The sequence below is a fragment of the Falco cherrug genome, chromosome 17, assembly GCF_023634085.1.
Source record: "Falco cherrug isolate bFalChe1 chromosome 17, bFalChe1.pri, whole genome shotgun sequence".
In the NCBI taxonomy this organism is placed as follows: domain Eukaryota; kingdom Metazoa; phylum Chordata; class Aves; order Falconiformes; family Falconidae; genus Falco; species Falco cherrug.
Genome location: NC_073713.1, coordinates 605,127 through 627,945, shown reverse-complemented (window position 1 = coordinate 627,945; position 22,819 = coordinate 605,127). Strand labels below are relative to the sequence as shown.

At 49.0% G+C, this 22,819-nt stretch overlaps 1 protein-coding gene across 2 annotated transcripts in view; it reads left to right on the top strand.

Annotated features, from left to right (window-relative positions):
• The window catches only part of GRIK4 (glutamate ionotropic receptor kainate type subunit 4), a 207,549-nt gene that overhangs the window by 128,728 nt on the left and 56,002 nt on the right, over positions 1-22,819 (top strand). For both annotated transcript variants that reach the window (XR_008729783.1, XM_055695858.1), the window contains exons 3-7: positions 1,023-1,187; positions 8,232-8,329; positions 11,779-11,944; positions 17,913-18,091; positions 21,281-21,334. Coding sequence is in view for 1 of the 2 variants with exons in the window: in XM_055695858.1 (XP_055551833.1) it covers positions 1,023-1,187; positions 8,232-8,329; positions 11,779-11,944; positions 17,913-18,091; positions 21,281-21,334 (662 nt within the window). In the remaining variant the exon portion in view is untranslated. The remainder of the gene's footprint in view (positions 1-1,022; positions 1,188-8,231; positions 8,330-11,778; positions 11,945-17,912; positions 18,092-21,280; positions 21,335-22,819) is intronic.

Here is a 22,819-nt window from a genome sequence, read left to right as displayed (position 1 = left end):
GTTAGTTCCTTATTTCCCTGACAGGCAAACGAGCAGAGCCCCACTAATCCCTGGTTTGCAGACCTATGCAGTGCAGGGCCAGATTTGGTGCTGAGCTGCGACTCCATCTACACCCAAGCAGTTCTGAATGGCATCGCTCCCTTCGGAGAGGTTTTTGGAAAGGGAAGATAAGCGTTGGTGCCTTTCTGATACATGCAATGAAACCCAGTGCTGCTCTTCCCCAGGTACAACTGAATAGCTGCATTCTGGGAGGAGACCTCCTATTAGCAAGGATAAACCCACTGGGATGCAAAAGTTGTGCCAGCTCATAATGAAACGCTGTGATTAATGCTCGACTCAAATTTCTTTTTGCCTTCCGTCAAGAAAATAAAAATAATACCCCACACTATCTCCCTCTGCCTAACACAGATTTGAGTGGGCAGGCCCAGGAGCTGGGTTCAAGAGTCAAGTGCTTTCTGTTTGAAAAATATTTGTCCCTTCCCACCCACGGCTGCCCACATGCTTCCTGAAATATTCCAGCTATCGCCACCGTACCAACGCTTTCTCAAATGAACGAACGGAGGCTATCTGGGGACGTTCTTCCTCTGTCAGGATGTGCGGCAGTGCCCGGATCCGCGCTGCTGGGGGCTGCACAGCTGGATGTGCCCTCCAGGAGCGCCCGGGGTGAGCAGGCGGGTGCCCGTGCCTCAGGGGGTGCTGGGCACCGCCAGGACCCCAGCAGCATGGGTGGCCGTGTTGTGCTGCAGCGCGCCGGCAGGTAACGCAGCCGCTGCTGCAGAGATTTTGCCACCCACGTGTCTGGCAAGACCTGGGAGGTGGGCGAAGCGGCGGGAAAGGCCACACGTGGGAGGGAGGATGCGCTGGCAATAGTGGCAGCAGGAGCAGAAGTGCCAACGCGGCGGCTGCTCGCGTGGCAGTGGAGATCCCGGAGGGGTGCTGAGAACGGGGGGGACGGGGAGGTGCGTGGAGCCGAGCCAGGTCCCTGCCAAGCCTAACCACTGCCAACACGTTTGCTCCTGCAGCTGCCATCCTGGATGACCCCATGGAGTGCAGTAGAGGGGAGAGGCTCTCCATCACCCTGGCCAAGAACCGTATCAACCGCGCACCCGAGCGGGTGGGGAAAGCCAAAGTGGAGGTGGACATTTTTGAGCTGCTGCGAGACAGCGAGTATGAGACGGCAGAAACCAGTAAGTACCCCTCGATGTTAGCTGGTCCTTTCCCAGGTCTTCTCTCTGCCAGCTCGCAGGAGGTGTCTGACACACTGCACTTGCTGCACAGGATAATTTTGTGACAGTCAAGAGGGGTACACAGGGTAAAAGACACCTGTCTGCTCTTTTACCAGCACTTGAAAGAGCAACACGTGCTTGCATGAAATGCTAGCCTGCAGCAGGTGTCTGCAAAGCCCCAGGCCTGCCCTGGCTGCCCGAGTCGGGGGTTTGGTGCGGCCTGGATGGGGCGCAGCATCCCCTCGGGCGGGGCGCGGGACCTCCAGCAGCGTGCGCGCTGTGTTCAGCACCAGCCACGCGTTTGGCAGGTGCATCCACTGCAGGGGCACAGCGGCAGGTAAAGGGAGGTTGGTCTTGGAGGGTGGGTGCTGAGACTGCTTTTCATTTGAGGGTTTAGCGTGGTGTTGTGAGGTGAGCTTTGGTGTGGACAAAGAGGGTCTGGGTCCTCAGTGTGTTTTGTCACCATTCGGCTCAGGGGTTTGGGAGAAATTACTTTCTTCAGGCTGTGTGTCATTAAACAGAGGTAATGATAGCAGAGGTGATGCTCCTTTGTAAAGTACTTAATGGCATGCAAATAAAGAGATTTTGGGCAAGTTCAGTGCAATTAAGTTATTTTTAAAACCTCACAGAACGCTGTGTCAGTAAACATGATAGCTCTTCCAGTGCTTTAGGTTGGCAGTGGATTTGTTTACACAAAGTTAAGTTGTCAACTGATGTTTAAAACTGTGTGGATTAAAAAGAGTTAATTTTGTAAGAATAGTATACTTCCCTTGTTGCTTTAAAGTTCCTTAATGCAAACAGGTCTCTACTATAGTTGTTCCTCTAGATGCCCAACATGTCAACTCCATGCTGATGAATAAAAAAGAAATTGATGTTCAGTGTCCCTCAGACCAATCGGGAGCCCAAGCAAAGGAAGCCAAAAAGTTCTATGATAGTTTTTTCCTGTAAGAGGGAAAATCTTTTCAATTTAGAATCATTTTTAAGATGACCTTTACAGTTCAAGGGAGGGCTATAATTTTTTTTTATTGCAAATTGGCTCGAAAAAGCTGGAGAAATCATTTTAAATAATACGGATTTTAGGCTTTTTTCCCAATGGATCTCTGCCCCAAGCCTGTGTAATCTGCAGGGTATTCCCAGAAGGTGCAGTGGTATGTTGTGGTCTAGAATGGGCTGTTTTTTCACAGCGCTTTGGTGTTTGCTCTGCTCGGCACTGAGCATCCCTGTGCCTGGGATGCCCCATGCAGCCGCGTACCTGGTGCTGCTCAGGAGCAGGTCTCTGGTTAACTGGTAGAAAGGGCTTAATACGGCTGCGAGATCAGCAGATCGCTCCTTCATTTCCTGAATTAGCATTTGCATTATTTATAGAAGCGTGCAGTTAATAAAGCGTGTTTCAGCAAGTACCTGTATGTCTATTTATAGAGCCTGATACCCATGAGGCAGTCTAGATTAAGATCATCACATGCAGCATCACAGGGACTGTTTAAAACAGCAGTTCTGCACATTTTTGGATCCCTCATCTCTTTTAACTTTTTCTTGGTCTTTCCCATCTGTTCAGGGTTGTGCGCACCCTCCCATACCCTCGTTTGTCACAGCAACAGGCCAGACCCAACCTCGCGGGCTAGGCTGTGCAGAAGGGGTGGGGACTGCCTGGGTTTCTGAGTGCATTCCCAGGTTTTGCCCCTGAAAGTATCCCAAATCTCCCCGCAAGGAGTAGGGAATGAGAGCAATGCTTGCCTGCGTGAGCTGAGCCTTCTGCATCTTTGAAAGAACCAGCAGCATTTTTAGTTCTCTTCTTTTTGCTTTCTCATAAATCTCCTGCATGGAGCAGTGTTTCTGGTGTTTAACTTTGCTCAGGAAACAGGCTCGATTGCGAGTGACCCCAGAGCTGTGGTAAAGACTGCGATTTCTGTCTTACTTGCGTCCCTCTAACACTGCTCAGAAATTTTTCTGTTGGAATGTTTTTCAAGCAGAAGAATGCTAATTTGCTGAGAATGAAGTATTATGCAAGAAACTGTTGATTTCAGCAAATGTGGTGTTTGGGGAGAACGTGGAAATGGGATAAATGAGGAAGAGGCAATCTTCCATTTCAGATTTTTACCTTGGGGTGATTTTTTTTGTTTTCTTTACTTGGACTTATAGAAGGTAAAAAGTAGAAATTGGAGCAAACTGATTTGATTTTGGTGAAGTGAATATTCACATAATTTTGCAATATGTTATTTGCCTTTTCTTCAGAGGGAAAAATGTCTTGAAGCATTTCTTACGAAAGGAAAGATCTGGATTCCGCATAGCTCCTTTATGAATGTCACTGAAGTTATTCTTGATTTATACTGGTAGCAGAGGAGAATCAGATCCTTTAACTTAAATTTCAAGGCTTTCATGGCTTTCAAATGTCTGACTTCTCAGCTTTAATGCGACACTGCTATTTGTTATCGCATGTAATATTAATAAAAGCAGTTTAGATGTTTTAACCTGTGACTGCAAAGCTGTTATACATCTGTTTAATACTGTTCTCAAATTTCACGCCCTTTGAATCACCCATAAATATCACAGCTAGCATGCTTAGCCGGCTGATCTAGGAATGCTGTGATTACACACCCCATAAGTGATATTCTGTGTACAATTAGTGCTTCAAGAGAGGAAAGAATTTTTGAGAGTTAGTTTCTGGTTTAGTGTTGAGCTATTTTTCTTTCTTATTTCCTCTTGACTGGCTAAGGCACCTTACTGTTAGGGGCCCACGAAATCACACTTGCTGTAGTAGGTAAAATATGAGTCAGTCTTAATCACATTCATGCATGGTTCGCTATTTCAGCTTTATATATGGATGAAGACAAATATTGACTGCTCTTGTATGCAACATCTGTCAAGTCCTGTATTTTGAAGTGAGTTTGCAGTGAAAGGTTATGGATAGAGCTTTTTTTGCCATTATAAGTAAAGCCTGTTCTTCCTTTGCGTTTGATGTTTCAGCTCCTTTTATGGAGATCCAAAATGACTTGTTTAATCATGTCTTTATCTGAAACACCTTATTCCTTTTGATGTCCAGGGAGGGACGGATTTTCTACCTGTCACCCTGTCCCCTGTCATCTCATCAGCTTTTTAAGCATCATTTTATTGTTAATCCAAACATCTCAGGGCAGGTCAGTAGTCAGAGTGAGTGAGCGACTGGAGGATTTTAATTTTTATTTATTCACGCCAATATTTCAAAGTGCCCGGTACATCCTTTCAGTGACATTAGTTCAAATGTTCCATTAACTGTCCCACAGTTTTTGTGATCCAGTTGGATTTCACATTTAAGCCTGCTGTGGTTCCTGTTAGAAGCATAAAGGATGCTGCAGGGAGCCGTCCTGGAGCCATGGTGCGGGACGTGTGCTCTGTAACACTGTCTGTTTATGCAGCTGGTGTTTTTGTATGGGAATCCCATCCTGACCAGTCCTTGTCGTTCAGGATCCTCTGATAAGTTTTACAATCATGGAAATGTTGAGGTAATTGCATACCTTCCCTGCTCATTTGTTTTCAATTAGAGGCAGGAATCTTCTTTGCATGCTGTTTGAAACCTTGTACCAGGTATCTGTATGCACTGGAAGAGATGCTGTGTTCTCCACGGTGAGTTGGTGCTCTCACCTGAGTGCTTTCAGCCGTGCTTTGGTCAGGGAGGGTTCGTGGAAGTGCTCCCTGCCATCCTAGGAGGTGAAGGGCACTATCTGACCGTGACTAAGTGGATGTACGTACATATGTAATGTGAGAGCTACTTATTTCTTGTGCTCGTTCATGTTCAAAAATAAGCACGTACTTCCATCTGCCTTTAAAACATACCTTGCTGATTCCTGAGTATCCAGACCTATACTTGATTCCCAAATATACTTGTGGAAAACTACTGAATGCAGCCCTTTCCCGCTTAGGTGGCAGGACAGACCTGCTGGTACGGAAGGAGGGTCACCGTTGTGCATTGCACATCAAACGCACACCTGAGCTGGTGTGAGGGCCACCTCCTAGCCTGTGCTGGGAGGGGGGCAGGAGGCTGACCCCACTCCTGCCTCTGGGCAAAGCCCTGAGCTGTGGAGGTGGAGGCACCGTAACTGGGACCCTGAGCTGCGTGAGCGGCAGGGGCAGGGAGGTCCACCCACGAGTAGAAAGGCAGCAATCATCAGTTTGCACCTCCAAGGAGCTGCCCCCAGGTGACGGCTGGAGGGATCCTGTCCTGCCTAAACCGGTGCAGGTCCCAGCAGAGGAGGAGGTACCATGGGATGTTTTATTTTCAAAGATGTACCTATTTTAAGAGTGGTGTTAAGAAATCTGTTTGCTAAGCCTGTTTCTTGTGTGTCTGTCCCGCTGTCCTCAGGGATGTTAGAACAGCTGAGTGCAGGCAGTTGGTAAAAATAGCTGGAATAGGAGATTTGGGATGTCTCAGGTCTTCCGATCAGGGGTGATCAGTAGTAGCCACATCCCATCTTGTGATAAAGAGGTTTTTAACATGATGTCACTTTAATGGCCGGTATTTCTTGAGGTAGTGAATTCTAAAAAACATAAAAATTGGACACGATCTTGGGCAGAGGTATCTGGGTCTGCAGCAATCAAATAAGTGTCCTGCACACTATGTAGCTTACCTGGCGCCCCTGTGTTGATGTACGAAGTGACTCGAGTGGCAGGCACTATGCCAGTATCCGTGGTCATAGTCCATGCAGTTATCAGGGGTGAATTTTGGTACAGGGCTGATATTTCTACATCCCTGCAAGTGCTTGAATCCACAGTGCCCATGGTAGTAGCAAGGTTGAGCCTTTTCCCCCTGTGGAGATTAACAGCATCAGGTAATGCTCTGAAATAGCAAATGTGGTTGAATTACAAGAGAAACCTTCCAAACATGGTCGAAACCTTTGCCTCGGGCACCTCCACTTAGTTTCCATTCATTTTCCTTAATTGTACTGGTTGTTTCACCCTTGGAGTGATAAGCCACATCTTTTTCTTCTGACAGTTGTTGCAACTCTGTTGCTATGACTACTTAACCCACTTTCTGTTCTCTATACCAGAGATGAGAAGAAAAGTGCTCACCAAACTTTCCCCTGCCTGCACAACAAAATTTCCCCTAGGACTCTTTCCCTAATGACCTGTGGATAAAAAGGACTTGGAGTTGCTCCTTCCTCCTAGATGCTGAATTGCAGAGCACCCGAAGGGTCTGCTTGCAGCCCAGAGGGACTGATGAGTGCCACTGAGATAGCGTGCAGGGTTTTCAAATTGCTGGTGCTCTTATTTAAAAGGATCTTCTGAAGAGGTGTAAGTGCCTGTAAATTTCTAAGCACAGAGGAAAAGCAAGTACTGGATTCCTTTGAAGATGCCATAGAAAAATATCAGTCGTTCTGTAGCAGGTAGAGATAGCAGAGGGTGAGAGAGCATGGAAGGAAGGAAAACTCCAAGAGATGTTTGCCTGTTCATCGGCATTTTCTGTAAGAAGTCAGAGCAACCAGTATGTATAGAGACCTAGTAGTATATGGAGTGTTTCCTTCGAGCAGCACTTGAAGAGAAGTAAAACCGGTTCCCCAAACTGATAAACTCAGCTTTTGGCTTCATATAACAGTCATGAGGCTGTGGTGACTTGTGAAGTCCATGGCCAGAGATGCCCACCTTGATGAGCTGAAGTTATGAAGGCCATGCTGAGCCCCATAGCTTGCTGTTCTAAAAAAACCCCAAGCACAGTATGGACTCTCGTGTCACATCCAGTCTTGATTTAAAGACTTGAAGTTGATAGAAAACTTGCTCTGATCTGTAATACGACAGTTTTGATCATTAATTCCCTTTGCTACAAAAAATGTGTTCTGGTTTTAATTTTTCTAGCTCCTTTTTCCAGCCGCTGAATCTAGGTAAGTTTTTACAACCATCGCAAAAGCTTGTCTGACGTGTAAGCCCAGGGACCTGCGCTGGTGATGGTGCTCTGAAACACACCAGCCATTTGATACCGGATCTCGGCTTTCTGAGACGGTGGTTTAGTTTTTACATACGGAAATGTTACGAGGTTGCTCTTGCCAGAACTGATAAGTGGATGCGGTGCCTCCTTTCTCCCCTGTGGTATCCTTTTTCTTCAGAAAGCAGTCACTTGACTCCAGTTGAGCAAATGTGGCTTTGTCTGTCCAGGCAGAAAGGAGCCGGGTGCGTGAGGACACGGAGGCAGGTCTGGTGTTTCAGAATAAGCTGTGCCCAGCACATGTTCAGACGAGTCTTTTGGAGCTGGGGGTTCAGGCGCGGGGGGCTCTCTCCTCCTGTTCGTGAGGCTTTGCCTGGGCAAGCTGCTCTCAGGAGCATTTCTGAGTGACATGGTTGATTGGGATGGCAGCAGGGAGGTGACACCAGCTGGGGCAGTCCTTGGAGTGCCATTCAGCTAAATTTGTGCTGTGAATTAAAAGGACAAAAGGTTGCAGTTTAACCCGGGAGGCTTGAGGGAAAGAGATTTAACTTACTCATTTTGTCAGGTTCTTTTTATTGTTCTGCTAACCTTGGTGGCATGGAGCCAGAAGATTAACTACTGCCAGGAAAAAAACTAAAAAACAAATGAAAACCAGTAATATGATCCTTATTATTACCACTGAGGTCTGCAGAGCATGAGGGAAGAAATTCATACAAGTTTGTTTGCTGCTAGATGATGCTTTGAAGCTAGGTTGCTGCTGTGTTTAGCATCTTCCATAAGCTTTAGTTAATGTTTTTTCGTGGAGAATAGAGATGGGGCCAAAAAGAGATATTATAAGAGAGATGCCCCAGTTAGGAGTCAGAGCTGAGGATACCAGGGCTTCAGGAAGCGTTCAGGTAGGATTCAGAAAGGCCGTGGAAGGATGGAGCAGAGGGTGTCAGAGGTGGGGTGACAATGCTTCAGAGAGAACAGAGGGATTTTTTGGGGACATCGATGTCAGGGAGTATGTTGGGCGAAGGTGGTGATATTGTGTCCTTAGTACGATGCAGCAGGTACTGTAAGCATGACTGCTGGAAATTGAAGTCTAATGCATGTTTCCTCTCTGTTGCCCACAGTGTGCCAGATTCTCCCAAAAGGAGTGGTGGGTGTCCTGGGACCTTCCTCAAGCCCAGCCTCGAGCTCTATTATCAGCAATATTTGCGGAGAGAAAGAGGTAAGTGGAGAAGTTCCATGTCAGAATAAGTCTGTGTCCTCGCACTTGGCTGACTTGGCCCCAGTGCCTGGCGGCTGCCCCGGGATGGGAGGGTGACGCGGGAGCCCCGGCTCCATCCTCTTCATGATCCGTGGCAGGCCGGGGGTGAGAGCAGGGTCCCCCACCCCCCACTACGGGTAAGAGGCACTGCAGAGGTGCTGGCCCGTTCCCCAGCCCTGCCTTCTGTACGTTGTCCTTCAAACCAACGATGCTCTCGGTGGGCTCTGATCGCAGCAGTGGCTCCCGCTGACTGCTGCCTGGTACCTGGACTGCCTGGGAGCACAGTGTTTTGCTGGTGATTTAGTAAGCATAGATTAGGTTTTTAATTTACTGCTATACCGAGCATCAGTGCCTCCTGTATGGATCCCATGCAGAAGGGCTTTCTGCAGCCTTGAAGGGTTTCATTTGAGAGATGCGCATCAATGCCAGGTTCCAGCCACAGCCGCACAGCTCACTGCAGCTTCCACTCTGCCTTACGCTGCCTTCTCCCTTGCCTGGGGATGCCTCTTGCAGTTCTTGCTCAAGCCTGGTACTCTGTTTCTCAGTTGTCATTTCTGTATGTGCACACCTCTGCTTTCAAGCTGTGCTCCCCAAACCTTCTCCGGCTGATGTCCACGTGCCTCATTATCCCCAATGTATTCTGTCGTCATGCCCCAGCTGCAAGGCAGAGCAGGGACGTTACCTCCATTAGACAGGGACAGTGAGATACCTGCCTATGGTACTCCTGGACATCCTTGGCAAAGATGACTTGCTGTAGTCATCCACGGTACCGTCCTTCCCATAATCTACCATGGCTTCTAATGATTAGAATTATCATCCCTTTTCCTAATGCAGATATTCTTTCAGATTCTTCCTTTTTCTTCTCTCTTTTCTGCCCCCTTTGTCCTTGTTTTCACCTGTATCACCTTTTACTTCAGCTTCCCTCACATGCAGAACTGATGCAAACCATGTCCCCACTGACTAAGGGGTGCAAAAACCAAAGCCTGCCCTGGCGGATGCAAATCCCAGCCAAAGTTCCTGGGTGTGACGTGACTTTGTGCACGTACCTGGAAAGCTGTAGCCATTTCTGTTTGCTGCTGTTCCATCAGTGCAAACCCTTTTTTTAATCTGTGTCCAGACTCTGTGCCTGACAATATTTTATAAGCCTTGAACCATCTTACACTGATCTGGCTCTACTCAGGGGAAAAGAAATTGAGTTCTCTTCTCATAGTTCATCCCTTTAAAGCCAGATAACATCTCTCAGCCACTTAGTGGTCTCTCTCCAGAGCCCAGCCTCCAAGGAGGGGAGTGCCTGGAACCGAGCACTGTAAATAATTTGCATTCACAAATGACTGCTCTTCTTTGTTCCCTGAGAATCACCAGTGTTGAAGAGATGGAAGAAATCTTTTAGACCTAGTGCTTTGGGCTGCAGCAGGACAGGTCTCTTGAGAGTATTTTGTAGTGCTTTCCCCAGTTAAATGTCGCAGACATGTGCTCCATCCCAGACAAAGGCAACTCTGCAGTAACAGATTGCAAGTGTTTTTCCCCTGAAATTCATATTCAGCCCGAGCCTCTGATCTAAGTCTCTTCATTTTTTAATTTTTTTTTTCAGAAATGAAAGGTGAGTGCTAGTGCACTTCTAAGGTATTTGATTCTCACGCTTGATCTCAGCTGCCCTCCTAGTGATGTAAACCTGCAGTAACTCCCTGTGATTTATATCACAGTAGCATCAGTTGGTGCCACTGTGTTAAACGTGATACAGCAACCCAGGCAGAGCCATTGTGCTTCCAGCCATCCATCAGGTAAAGGACAGAGTTGCCCACATTTTACCACTGAGGTACCAGGTGGTGGAGAGACTGGCCTGGTGTTCACCGGGGAGCCTGTGCTAAAACTGGGGGATGAAACTGTCTCCTGTGTTGTCCCTCCAGTGCCTCTGGCCCAAAGGTTTCCTTCCCTCCTGTCCAGAAAGGGGTGCTGCACTGGGGCAGAGCTCTTGGAACAGAGAGGAGGGCTCCGGGACGGAAGGTGAGGTGGAGCAGGGCACTTGCAGGAGCTGCGGCGTGGCGGCTGCTTCACCCCTGGGTGCAGCTCTCTCTGCTCTGGGAGCGGCTGTTGCTGCAGGTCTGAGTCCATCTGGCTCCCCAAAGCCATCAGCGCTCTTGTGCCGGAGCTACCCTGTCTGCTCTGGTTAAAGAAATTGGCCTTTTGCTTACAGGCTACTTCTCTCCCTGTTAACAGAGCCTGGGATGAGGGCGGCAGACTGAAATCAAGGCCGATAGCAGCTTATTACTCTTTAACTTTCCTATTGCTAACCAAACAGCTTATGCTGTCAATAAAGCAGCTATTACAAGCTACTAATAGCCTTTCCCATGAGGAGAGAGATGGGAGGCATAGGATGATAGCTTCAGAAGGACTAATAATGAAGGAAAAGAGGACTTGACACTCCTCTAATAAAGCTGAAGCAGATGTTTCCCATTCTCTGTCTTCTATTTCTTCCGAATAATTCACTCAGCAAAAGGAAAACAATATTCCTTCTTATTTGGCTGAACTCCCGGTGTCTGAGCTTGACCTGTCTGCCCACCCACCCGTTCCCTTTAGATGAGACTGCGAGGTGTGCAGCAGACCTGCCTCGGCGGGAACCCTCAGGGTGTCCCCCCACACAGCTTCCCTGCTCCCCCTTCCCCGAATTCCCTGGGAAACGGCATCCCACTCCCACCTCCTGTTCCATTGTAGTAGTGACAAGTGCAGCATTATTAGGGTTTGTGGTTACAGTCCCATTGGAGCTTGCCCACCGTATGGCCACCTGTTACCTCTCCGCTGATTGAAAAAGCCCAAAGCTTCTGGCTGCTGCATCTGTTCCTCTCTCTCCTGAGCCTTGCCAGCGCAGGGTCATCTTGTTCTTCCCTTCATCTCTCCTAATTACCTGACGACACATCCGTACTGCAGGCAGGGGTGGATTTGCAGCACTTCATCCATCTAGCACACAGCAAAGGTCTGGGGGTCTCCAGCATGGGCTGTGTAAGTCCCCGCCTGCCTGCAGTGCATCCTTCATATTTACCCAGGCAGCAAGCCCAAAATGAAGTGTGGGCCTGGCTACAATTAGTGCCCAAGCTAATTAGGTTGAACTCGTCTGGAATGGTTTCCTGTGCTGTAATCACAGCCCCTGTTGCCTTTCTCTGAGTGGCTCAGCAAGACTTTTCCTGATCCACTCCTTCCTGTGGCTTCTTGTTGCTGTGATAATTATTTTCCTCTTACTATTGCACAAATCCCACCCTCCTTTCTTCACTCCAGTGATGCTTCTGCAGTTTTATTGCGATATTCACTTTCTGCCTGCTGTGCATTTCACACCAAAGGTCTTTTATGGTAGATTTACTTGTTTTTATTTCTTTTTCCTCTTTAATTATGTTTTCTTTCCCCTCCTCCCCACTTAGGTTCCTCACTTCAAAGTGGCACCAGAGGAGTTCCTGAAGCTGCAGCTCCAGCGGTTCACCACCCTCAACCTCCATCCCAGCAACACCGATATCAGCGTGGCTGTGGCAGGAATCTTGAATTTCTTTAACTGCACCACTGCCTGCCTCATCTGTGCCAAAGCTGAATGTAAGTCCTTGCCAGGCCAAGCCTGGCTGCCCCTCTGCTCCCAGTGCCTCCTGTTCTATCTCCTTCTGCACGTTTGGTGCCTGCTGGAGACGGTCCCACAGGCAGCGTGTGAGAGCTGCCTCGCTGCTGCATCCCAGGGTGTCCCAGGGTGTTCGTCTCACCTGGCCGTGGTGGCAGGGTCTGTGGCAGCAGCAGGCACTCGGTCAGAGCTACCCGGAACAGCGGAGGACCGTGGGGCAGGTTTTCCACCCTGTTGCTCTCTTGGAGGTGTTTGTGAGAGGAGGAAAGGGGATGAGGAGAGACTTGCCTGCCTTCTGTTTGATAATCTGAAGAGAGTTTTGCTTGCACAGATGGGGTTTTGAAATGGAAAAAAAAAAAGGCGGCTTAGATTTGTTTCTGGAGATTATTTTAGGCAAGTAAAGCTTTTTGAAATATGTCTTTCTGAAATCCACGTGCAGTTTGTGGCCTAAAAGTAGAGCTTGATTAATGGTCAATACGCTGCACACCCTCTTGGGCTATGCAGCCACACATCTGCTGGTAATTGTGCATCTGGATGCTGGAGCATTCACCTCAGCAAGACCGTATTCATCTCTGCATAACTCTCCTAACATGGCAGGAGCAAGCTCTGCATCGCAGTGGTTAGAGTAAACTGTCCTCTGCTTTTTAAGGTCAGCTTGTAGGTAGGTAGCTGGTGTGTAGTGGCTACAGTAGTTTTACTGTTGTTATCCTGTAGCCAGATTCATTAGCACTAGAGTTTACCATACAAACAAACTTAGAAGAGCGGCTTTGAAAAGTCACATAGATCCAGTGAGAGCTTTGGGCATACTGGCAAGAGCTTAGTGGTCTCTGGCCATGGGGCCAGGTACAAAGGAAAGGCAGCATCCTTTCCAGCTAGCCCTGGGCAACTTCACACCACCAGTTGTGTGAGGAGCGCGGTGTTGTGGCAGACTCCTGCACAGGGACAGAAGGATTAGGAGCGTCTTTGCCTTTTCTTTTTGCTTTACTTACCTGAGGAGACCACATCCTCAGCAGATGTAAGTCAATAAGCATGCTCAGATTTACCCGAGCAGAGGACCTGACCCAAAATTATGCAATTAAAATCATGCTAATGGTCTCCTACATTACTTCTAGTGCTGGAATTTTTCATTGTCTAACCTTAACCTTAAGCAAAAAGGAAAAAAAAAAGAAGCAGAGAAGAAAAGATAATTAGGTTTTCTCACCTGCCATGCAGCATGCTCACAGCTCTCTCATCGTGCTGCTGCCAGACACGGAGCACATACACATCAGCACACCACCGTACACCCCTGCCCTGCCACCCAGCTGTGTGCCAAAACGTGCAAGGGCCTCCCGTTGAATGCAGCCTGGTATTAATATGATTCTTCATTTAAGTGGATCCAAACCTTGGGAACCAAATAGCTCACATTAAAATAACACCCTTTTTAATTGAATCAATCCAGTTTATTTTACTGTGGTATTCCTAGATAACTAAGTATGTAGGATGTGCTGTGCAACCTGAGTCCTTCCCAGACCCAGGGAAGCAGTGGGATGGGTGCCTTTCATGAATCCTGCTCTTTGTGCTCCGGTAGGACCTTATCTGAGCTAGGCCTGAGGCACAACATGCTCCGATGATAACAGAGTGCAGAAAAGGCATAACGCAGCTTCAGTTAGGAGCACAGGCCCCCATTTTCCCTTAGGACAAGCAGTGCTCCTAAGCACAGTCCTTAACTCTAACTCAAGGCACTTTGGGTTTTTGGAAGGTTCCTTGGAGGCAAATAAAGGGAGCTTATGAGCTGTCTGCTCATCAGTGAGGAAATGCTGTTTTGAGGGATGTTACTATTTAGATCCCAGGAGGGAGAGTCATAGCTGTTTTGGCTTAAGTACCAGGCTGTGATGGGACTCCTGGGTCCTATCCCATCATGCTCACACTATCACTGTAAGGAGTCACATCCTTCCTCTGGGGGCTGATTGTAATTTCTTCTGGCAGAAGCAGAAAATGACCCTCAAAGTCAATGAACTTAGGCCAGCCTAAGTGTAATGCAATGGTGAACAAAATAAGATTATGTGACTCAGTTTCTCTGCAGAGTGGAATAATTAGTTGGTTTGTGAATTGCTCTGAAGTCCTAACTTGGAAGCATTTGTGTGAATCCACAGAAACCTTAACACAAAAAGCAAACACAGACTAATACAGGGGTGCACAGACTTCGTAGGAGCTGCTCTGTGGGCTCTGATTGTCAGAGGGGAGGAGATAACACCCAGTGTTTAGAAAGGGAGGCCAGGGCACTGAGGTCAAAAAGCTTGTGCACGGCCTCAGGTCCCAGGGAGGTGTTTGAAGCAATGCTGTTGGGTGTAAGAGCGAGGCTGGAGGATGGAAATCACCGTTTCTCTTCCCAGCCGTCAGGATCAGGCATTGCACCAGCACAAACCCAGTGCAACTGTAAACAGAGCTGCTGGTCCCCCAGGCCCTGGGCAGCAGAGCTCGGAGAGAAGGAGCCTGTCTCCTCTCCAGTAGCCTCACTGGCGAGAGCAATAAACATGTGGAAGGTGGGACTCCACAAAAGCCTTCAGGTCCGGCCTTTCCTGCTCCCCAGGGCCGTTCCCTGGCAGCCAGCTGTAGGGTGGAGCGGGTGCTCTGGGGGGAGGCCATACTTGCAGAGAGCTTGGGGGTGGGCTACTCCTGCCAGCTCCAAATTTTTGCATAGGAAAAGGAGAAGTGAAATAAACAAGTTCAGCACTTCCCACCAGCCAGCTCGACCCAATGACATGCCCCAGTGTGTGCCTGTGGTCCCCATAGCGCTGTTCAGGCAGCACGTGCCTGATGCCACCTCTGCATACGGTGGTGACGGTGGTCCTCGCTGCAGCGATTCAAAGCTGCTGGGAGGGATCCACAAGCCCTTGCTGGTGTTGGGCCTGTGGAGCACCCTTCTGAAGTGCCTGTCTGTCAGCAGCAGCATCTCACACCCCTTCATCACCACACAAAAGGGAATCTCTTCAGATAATAGAGACTTCTCCCCACCCGGCAAGAGCAGCTGCAAGCAGGAGGCCTGATGAGGCTACAGGTGGGATCTAACGTGCTGGAAATTATAATTTCCGTGAGCCAGAGGAGGAGCTCAGTCGCTGTTTTTTTTTTTCCCTGCTCCCACTTCCTCCTCTCTGTGCCTGATGTGCTTTGGGAAACGTCGCGGCTGGGCTCTGCCTTCCTCAGCGCAGAGGCCAGGGTGGCCCTGGGCAGGGGGAGAAGGTGGCCACAGCGGTGCAGATGGAGCCAGCAAAGAGGACAGTGCAGAGGAAGCTGCGGGTCCGATGTGAATCACAAACTCGTAGCGGTTGGCAGAGGGATGCGCTCCAGTTTGCAAGATTAACTTACAGCTGAGATATACAACCTTTGGCATTAAGAAGCAGGATCTGATTTTATTTCTGCAAGAAATTAAATCAAAAAGGTATATTTCCAAAGGGGAGGGATGAAGATTTCCCTCCAGCCACCTATGCTTTTCTGTGAATTTCTGTCCTCTTGAAAGTCACATCATGGTGTAAACCTGGGCTTCTCCCACCAGGACAGCGGTGTGCAGAGCAGTGCAGTTTCCCTTTTTCCTTTAGGTCTGTCCCAAGCCAAGCGCTGCAGGGCTGCAGTCTCTGGTGCGCTCCGTATGGACTGTGGTGCAAGCACTTGCTGCTGCTACCCCCTGCTTTGCCATGATGCTTGCCTGGGAACATTCTCCAAGGGCAGAAGTATTTTAGGTTCAGTGATAGTCTTGGTGGGTGGTGCCCAGTGGGCTGCACCTAGTGCTGCCTCCCCTCTTCCTAAACATCCACTTCTTACCGAGTATGGTGTTAAATGCCATGAAATTTAACATCGGTTCAGTTCGTCATGGAGAAAAAGGGTAAGTTCCCATGTCTGGTTTTTTTTTAATGCAAGACTTTTATAAAGGTAATAAAGTGCCCTTCCTCAGTTTTGCAGCAGCAGATTTTGCTGGGATGAGCTACAAGCAAATTTTATATTCTCAGGGCTGTTACTTGCAGCAACCTGTCTGGTTCCTTGCAGATGTGGAATAAGGTGAAAATAAATCCCACAAGGATCAAATGGAGAGTTTAGGGAAAATGTACTGTTCACTTGAGCTAGCATGCAAAAAAACCCCGAAAAAATATTCAGGTGCGGTCTAGTCCGTGTGTCCTGGACACAGAGTGATTTCACTGGCTAGTGAGAAAAAAAAAAAAGAGGTTGGTGTAATCCAGAGAAGTCCTGGCTGCAGCTGTTTGTGTAGTCCCTTGCTGGGTTCCTGTGTATACTCAGAGAAAAGGTAAGAGGCAAATGCATTGTAAAGAGCTCGGTGCAAACTTGGCGTCCTGAAACACTCACTGTAAATGAGAGGCTCCTCATCTTGGATGTGTCCCTTTTAATGCACTGCTTTGTTACCTTTGTGAAGTGCTGGGAGACCTTGAAAGCAGCGCGCTCTGACGCTAATTGCATTGCATTGTGTTGCTTCTGTGGTCCCCGACCTTCTGGTGAATGAGCGGGTTTATGCAGTCAAACGTACGGTTAGGTTAAGAGTAGAGCCCTGACCTGAGGATGGGTTTTTCCCCTCCACCAGCTGTGACGTGGTTCTGCTGATCATTACGTTGTTTTCAGTTTCCCCCAGTTCAGCTTTCCTCCTTCTTTTGGGATTGTTTTTCTTCAGAGACGGGATGTGTGACCATGCTAGCTGTGTGTGTCTGGGTGATGGTTACATCTGGTGGTCTCTCTGGTCAATCAGGTTTGAGAGAAGGCTATTCCCTGATGAAACTCAGCAGCTGGATAGAAGAGACGCTTTCTTGCCTAAGAAAAGCTGCAGCGGAGCTTTGACGTCTTGTTAGACATCAAGGAAGCTGTGTTGGAAGGAGCCCTTGCAGTGACCTAGCTGCAGGAAGAAGCTTCAATCAGAAATGCCGAAGGCAATAGGGCACAAATCCAGGGAAGTCAGGGCTCATCCGTGTGGGTGCTCACTAATTATTACTTATTTTCTTCAGCTGCCATCTGAAGGGAGAGCCCGGTCCTGTGGGCTGCGTGGGGAGTGCTCAGGTACCAGAACCCTGGCTCTTTTCCATGGCTGATCACATCCAGACGCTGCCCAAAGAGGCGGAGGGCTGTGCTGTGCCAGGGCACTCGGAGAGCCGGGCAGGGGCAGAGACGCAGGTGGCAAGGCGGAGAGAGGGAGGAGGGCTTTGACGTGGAGGTGGGTCTCCAGAGACCATGCCCAGTGATGGAGCCACTGGACTGCAAACATCCTGCTTTACTCTCTAACTTCTCCACAAAGCACCTTGGTTGGTGGGCTGGTTTTATTGGCTTCTGTGCTGCTCTAGGAATCCCCAGTCCACAAGCAATTCCACACTGTGCTAAGACTGTACTCACAATTTTTTCCACGATTTTTTTTTTTTTGCATAGACCTAATGTTGTATTTTTTTCAATGACCTCTGCTTTGTCTGACTCTCAGCAGAGCTTTCCATCCCCAGGGACACATGCCTTTGGAAGACAGCAGCTCCCCATTAAATTGCTCCAGGATCTCCAAAGTGTATCAGTTGTGCCTTGCAGGGCACTTAGTTTGGGAGATAATAATGCAAAGGCTTAGGAGGAGGAATCGTCCTCTAGCAACCAGTGATAACCAGAACAATCTCACATGCAAGAAGGTGATGCAGAACTTGTCTGGACTCTGGGGTCCTGAGCAAATTTGTATCAGCAATCTTATCTCTTCCCAGGAGGCCTTTGGGGCCACTTTTTGCCTGGAGAAGAGCTGGCGTAGCTCCGTCATTTCCAATTCCCTGCTGGCCCACGCAGCGAGTCTGCGCTGCACCCCCAGATCCTTTCTTTTGCAGCACATAGGCACGGAACTACAGGACTGCTTCCTACTGGAGATGACTGTGGGCCATGGGTGAAGTGCCTTTTGAATCAAGCATAAAATTTAATGGTATCTGTTTTTTTTCTCCCTTTTATTTGAAGGCCTTTTAAACCTAGAGAAGTTGCTTCGGCAGTTCCTAATTTCCAAGGACACTCTCTCAGTTCGGATGCTAGATGACAGCCGGGATCCTACCCCTCTCCTAAAAGAGATCAGAGATGACAAAACTGCTACCATCATTGTACATGCCAACGCTTCCATGTCTCACACCATTTTGCAGAAGGTAAGTGTCTATTAACTGTCACAGTTGTAAATGCTGCTGCTTCCACTGAACAAGATACTGTGTGTGGTACATGAGCGTGCACATGCAGGTGCTGTATGATAATGGAGTGTAAAAATTCCTGCAGCAGCACTGGAAATGGTCTCTGCTGAGAAGGGAATTGCCACTGATGGAGTTTCTGAGGAAAATAATTTGCTCTCTCTTTCCAGGACTGTATCTGTAGAAGCAATGGTTTAATTGCTCTGAACTGATGTGTTTGCTTTCTAGAAGTGGTATGTGCTTTTGGCTCCTGTTGCCGTCAGACAGCCGTGGCGGGCTGCTTAGCAATCTGAAATTAGTCAATCAGTGCAATAGCTTTTTCTTTTTTTCTCCAAGTACATTTCTAACTTTTTGCTTCCTTTTTTATTGTCTTATTAACCAAGATTTTATTTTAATCATGTTTATTTTTAAATGGTCTCCTGCTGCAGTTTTTAGCATTTGTTTTGATAGTCTACTTCAAAATTGAGCAGTGGCTCCAGATGGAGTCTAAAGTTGTGTAGAGTTTCCCACATCCTGGAAGGAACAAGAAGTACTTTCTGGAATGGAGGCAGGATCCAGGCAGTGGGGTCCCCCCTTGGCTGTTGGTGCAGGCATTACACATGGTGTCCTGGCCGTGGTGGCAGGGAGTCAGTCATTCAGAGGCCTTGACTGTGTAGCAGATTTAGCCCAGATGACAGCCAGCAGAAACCATTAGAGCTGGTTTTATTATTCCCCACCCTATCCAAAGATTTTTATTCCACTGCTTGCAATTTTGCATTTATAAATAGGCAGATTTGGGGGGTTTTGGGGTCCCCTCTATGCCAGGGGGGGTGGCTTATGTGTTTTTTACTACTTTTTTTTTTTTTCTCCTGGTCCCTGTTTCGTGCTGCCTGGCTGCTGAGGGCTGTCCCCCTCCTCTGTTGCTATAGTGACTTCCCACAGGCACACAGCAGTGCTTTTCAGGCACCTGCAGTGTCCCTTCCTGGCTCGAGCATCCTTCTGCCACAACTGATAAAGATGTCAGAGATCGCCACGATTTTTCAGCAGTTCAGTAAAACCTAATGTAGTCTACCTGGCTAGAGGGTTGTAGGAATGGAAGGTAGTAAATAACGAGCTTCTGATCTGGCAACTTCTTGCACCTTGGGATCCTGGGAAGTATTTTCTTTATAGAGGTGCAAGCAGAGTGGGGAGTGAAGTTGTGGTGAGCAAACTGGTACATCCTTGGCCCCTGCCCATAGGTCACCAAAAGCAAGAAAAACGCATTTGAAAGTGCTTTGTGTCAGACCTGTCTCAGGGGACCAGTCCTGGCCTCAGACAATGAGAGAAATTGCAATTTCTCATCTCTTACCCCTCTGCATATGGTCTGGAGACACATGGTTGCTTCCTCGATTACCAGCCTGTCCCGGCTGCCCACCTGCCAGCGGGCACATTAAATGGATGGGAGCGATGCTCACGGGAAGCGCTTTGTTGCTCGCTTTGATATTCTACCCTTGAAATCAAATGCACTGACTTCAAAGGGGGTCAGAGGGAGAGCTGACATTATCACTGTCTCCAGGAAGGGAAAAGGGAGGGAAATGGGTGCCAGGTTTTATTGTGTAGGGGCTTAAAAATGAGGTAGCTCTCTGGAGAGCTGGCTGAAAGGCAGGTCGGCGGCCGCCTCTGGAGTCACAGTGCTCTTTTGGTCAAATGACTTTGCTATGTCCGTTTTACCACCTGTGCAAGGGACAGGGTAACCATGTGCAACTGAAGTGCTGGACAGAGCCAAACCTAAGCCACCATCAGTCTTCTGGTGGCATCCGAAGCTTTCCCCACTGCCCCCCGTGTCCACTCCCAGTGCAACAGTGGTGGCCTCGGTTTTGCACAGAAATAGGTAAGGAACAGGCAGGAACAGGGAGAGGTGCAACCTGAGCCACCTCTTCTCTGTTGTCACCATCTCCAGCTTCTGGGGGAGATGGAAAGGGACTAAAACCAAGTAAGGGGGTGCTACCTTTGGTCCTTCCTTCCCTGCCTCCAATTCCTCTGTGTGGTCTGGGGTGATGGGAACACCTCTTTGCCAAGGTCCAGAAGCACAATTTGAGACCAGCTGTGCTTGGCAGTGAAACATTGGCTGTCAGGAGGATCTGCAGATTAATCCCCCACTTTCCTGAGCATCTGTTCCTGTAACCAACTCCTTGTTTACTGAGAATTTTGAATTTTGGAAAAAGGACTTCAATTATCTGGTCTGTGGTCTCTAGAACAGATAATCCTGTGGAAAAAATCGCGTCCATCTCTCTGCATCTCATACACTTTTAGCCTCTTTTTTTTCTATTTCTGTGGCCATTGCAACCCTGTCTAAATTCTGGAGAACAGGCCGAGTGACTAAATTTCATTTGTGGGACTGGAGCCCAAATCTGACTGATACATGTGGGAAAACCACCACTGGGAAGACTGTCCTTTTTCTGTAACTCTAGAAGGGCTCATTCTGCCTTGCTCTCTGCACCAAGGTGTTTGTGGTGCAAGGAGACAAGCCCTGAGCGCTCTCAGCTCCTGCTTTCCCTCACTGTGTTCAAAAAGGTGGTGGTAGCTGAACAGGAGAAGAGCAGCACCCGCTTCCCGAGCAGCCCACCTCAGCCAGCCCCGCGTCCCTCCGGGCACACAGCGTGCCCGAGGAACTGCTCAGCCCAAGGGGCTCTGGAGGTCTGGGGGCTGCGGGAGCCCACCTCACCTTGCCAGGGTCTGTATGGACCGTTGCTGCTGGGGGTGCAAAAGCTTTGGCTTTCAATGGGTGTCCTTCTTCCAGGTTGTCTTTGGCTGGATACACCCGCAGGATGGGGCTGGGTGCAGAAATCCCGTACGGGAGCAAGGATGGCCACCGGGGTCCGGAGCTGCGGCTCGTGTGGTCTTGGGTGGTTTCTCTCTGCCAGGCAGCCCCTGTGCAAGAGCTTTGTCAGTGCTGTTGCAGAGAGGAGACCCCAGAGGTAGGCTCAGTCCTGCTGAAAAATTGGTTCCCCAGACTTTAATTTCACAGGTCAAATTGTGTTGCTGCGTCCCACCCTCCCCTGCCTGCAGGAAGACAGCAGCACTTGCACGGAGCGATAAGGATGAAAAAGCAAATGTGGCCCAGTCTCTGCCTTGCTGGAGTGGAGACTGAAGATTGTCAGGCTCTGGTCTAATCTCCTTTCCTCTCCTTCACAGGCAGCTGAACTGGGAATGGCATCTGCCTATTACACGTATATCTTCACTAATCTGGTAAGACGTTTTTCTTGGCTTTTCTCCCGTGTGCATGTAGACTCATGTTAATAGGAGCTGATCTCTCCGGCCCATGGGAGCGCTGGGGAGAGCCGTGTGCTTGTGGATCAGGGAGTTTGTGGCAGAGGGGGAGGGAGGCACGGACGGGTGTCCCCCTGCAAACCTGAGCATCAGCCATGGGGAGTCTCGCCCTGGCCTTTGGGACGCGAAAGCCGACAGTGTCCAGCAGCGCCGATGGATCCTGTGTAGCTGCCAAAGGCAGAATTTGTGGCCGGAGCTGGTGTGATGAGTTGTGTGTGTCCTTGGGAAGCACCAGCAGAGGAGTGGTTCCTGGGCGAGGGCTCGGGAGGGTCCTGCAGGTGTCAGCCCCCAGACCTGTTCCCTGTGCCGGGACAAGGGCCGGCTGTGCCGGGGCGTGCGTGCAGAAGGCACCACGACTCCGTTCCTTTCTGCTGCGCCTCTGAGAGTGGCTGTGTAAGACAAAGGAAGGATGATACCATAAATGTTGAGAGGCAGAGCGGGGTATATCTTCAGCATGGCCCCTAGTGATTTGGCTTTATAGCTACTAATAACATTAATGGGGGGATCGTGTGGTTAAATCCCGGAGTACTGTGCTAAACAAGGAGTAATGGGCTTAGGCAGCAGCAGGGAAAACCCAAAATAAATATCAGAGAAACTTCTCTTGCTGCAGCAGCTTACAAGGCTCTTGAACAGGCTGCCAAGTGGCGTGGGGGAAATGCTGCCGCCGGGGGAGACCAGATACCTGCCTACCTACCTATTAATGCTGGCGCAGGGATGATGGAAACCTGAGTGCAGCAGGATGGGCTGGATGATTAAGTGGAGGTGCCTTCCAACCCCAAATGATACTCATATTCTCTAATTTCTATTAATATTTATGCCAGGGGGTGTGTGTGCCAGGAAAGCCGAGAGCTGAATCACGCTTTGTGTTTGGGTGGGAGACAGACGGGAACGGATGGAGCCAAATGTGTAGGCAGGAGAGCTGGAGTGGAGAGGAGGAGGGGGAGGGAGTGAAGTGGAGGGGTTGAAAGCCAAGAGAGCCATTGGGACAGAGAATGGAAAACGGATAGGGAAAGGAGATGTCAGAAAAGAGAGGAATGCAAAAAAAAAAAAACAGAAAAAGTCACAAGCTCCCTACCTGAACTAATAGCGTTCTGATTCCTGCTTAGCGCTCAATCCATAGGTCCTAACCTTGCTCAACATCAGTCCAGCAAGAGCGAGCTTCACTGCGGCTGTTCATTGCCATGCAAACGATTGGCACCCAGCAGGAAAGCAAAAGGAAGGGATGTGCTTGGAGGGGATCAGCCAGCGATGGAGCTATGCCCTTGGCAGGTGAAGGTCATTTGTTTTAAAGCAGTGGCTGCTGCTCTGTGATTTCTCACCCCCGCTGCCAGCCCCAAGTCAGAGTGTAGCTGTGCTGGTGCTGCTGGTAGAGCTGGTGAGGGACAGTGGCCGTCCCCATCAGAT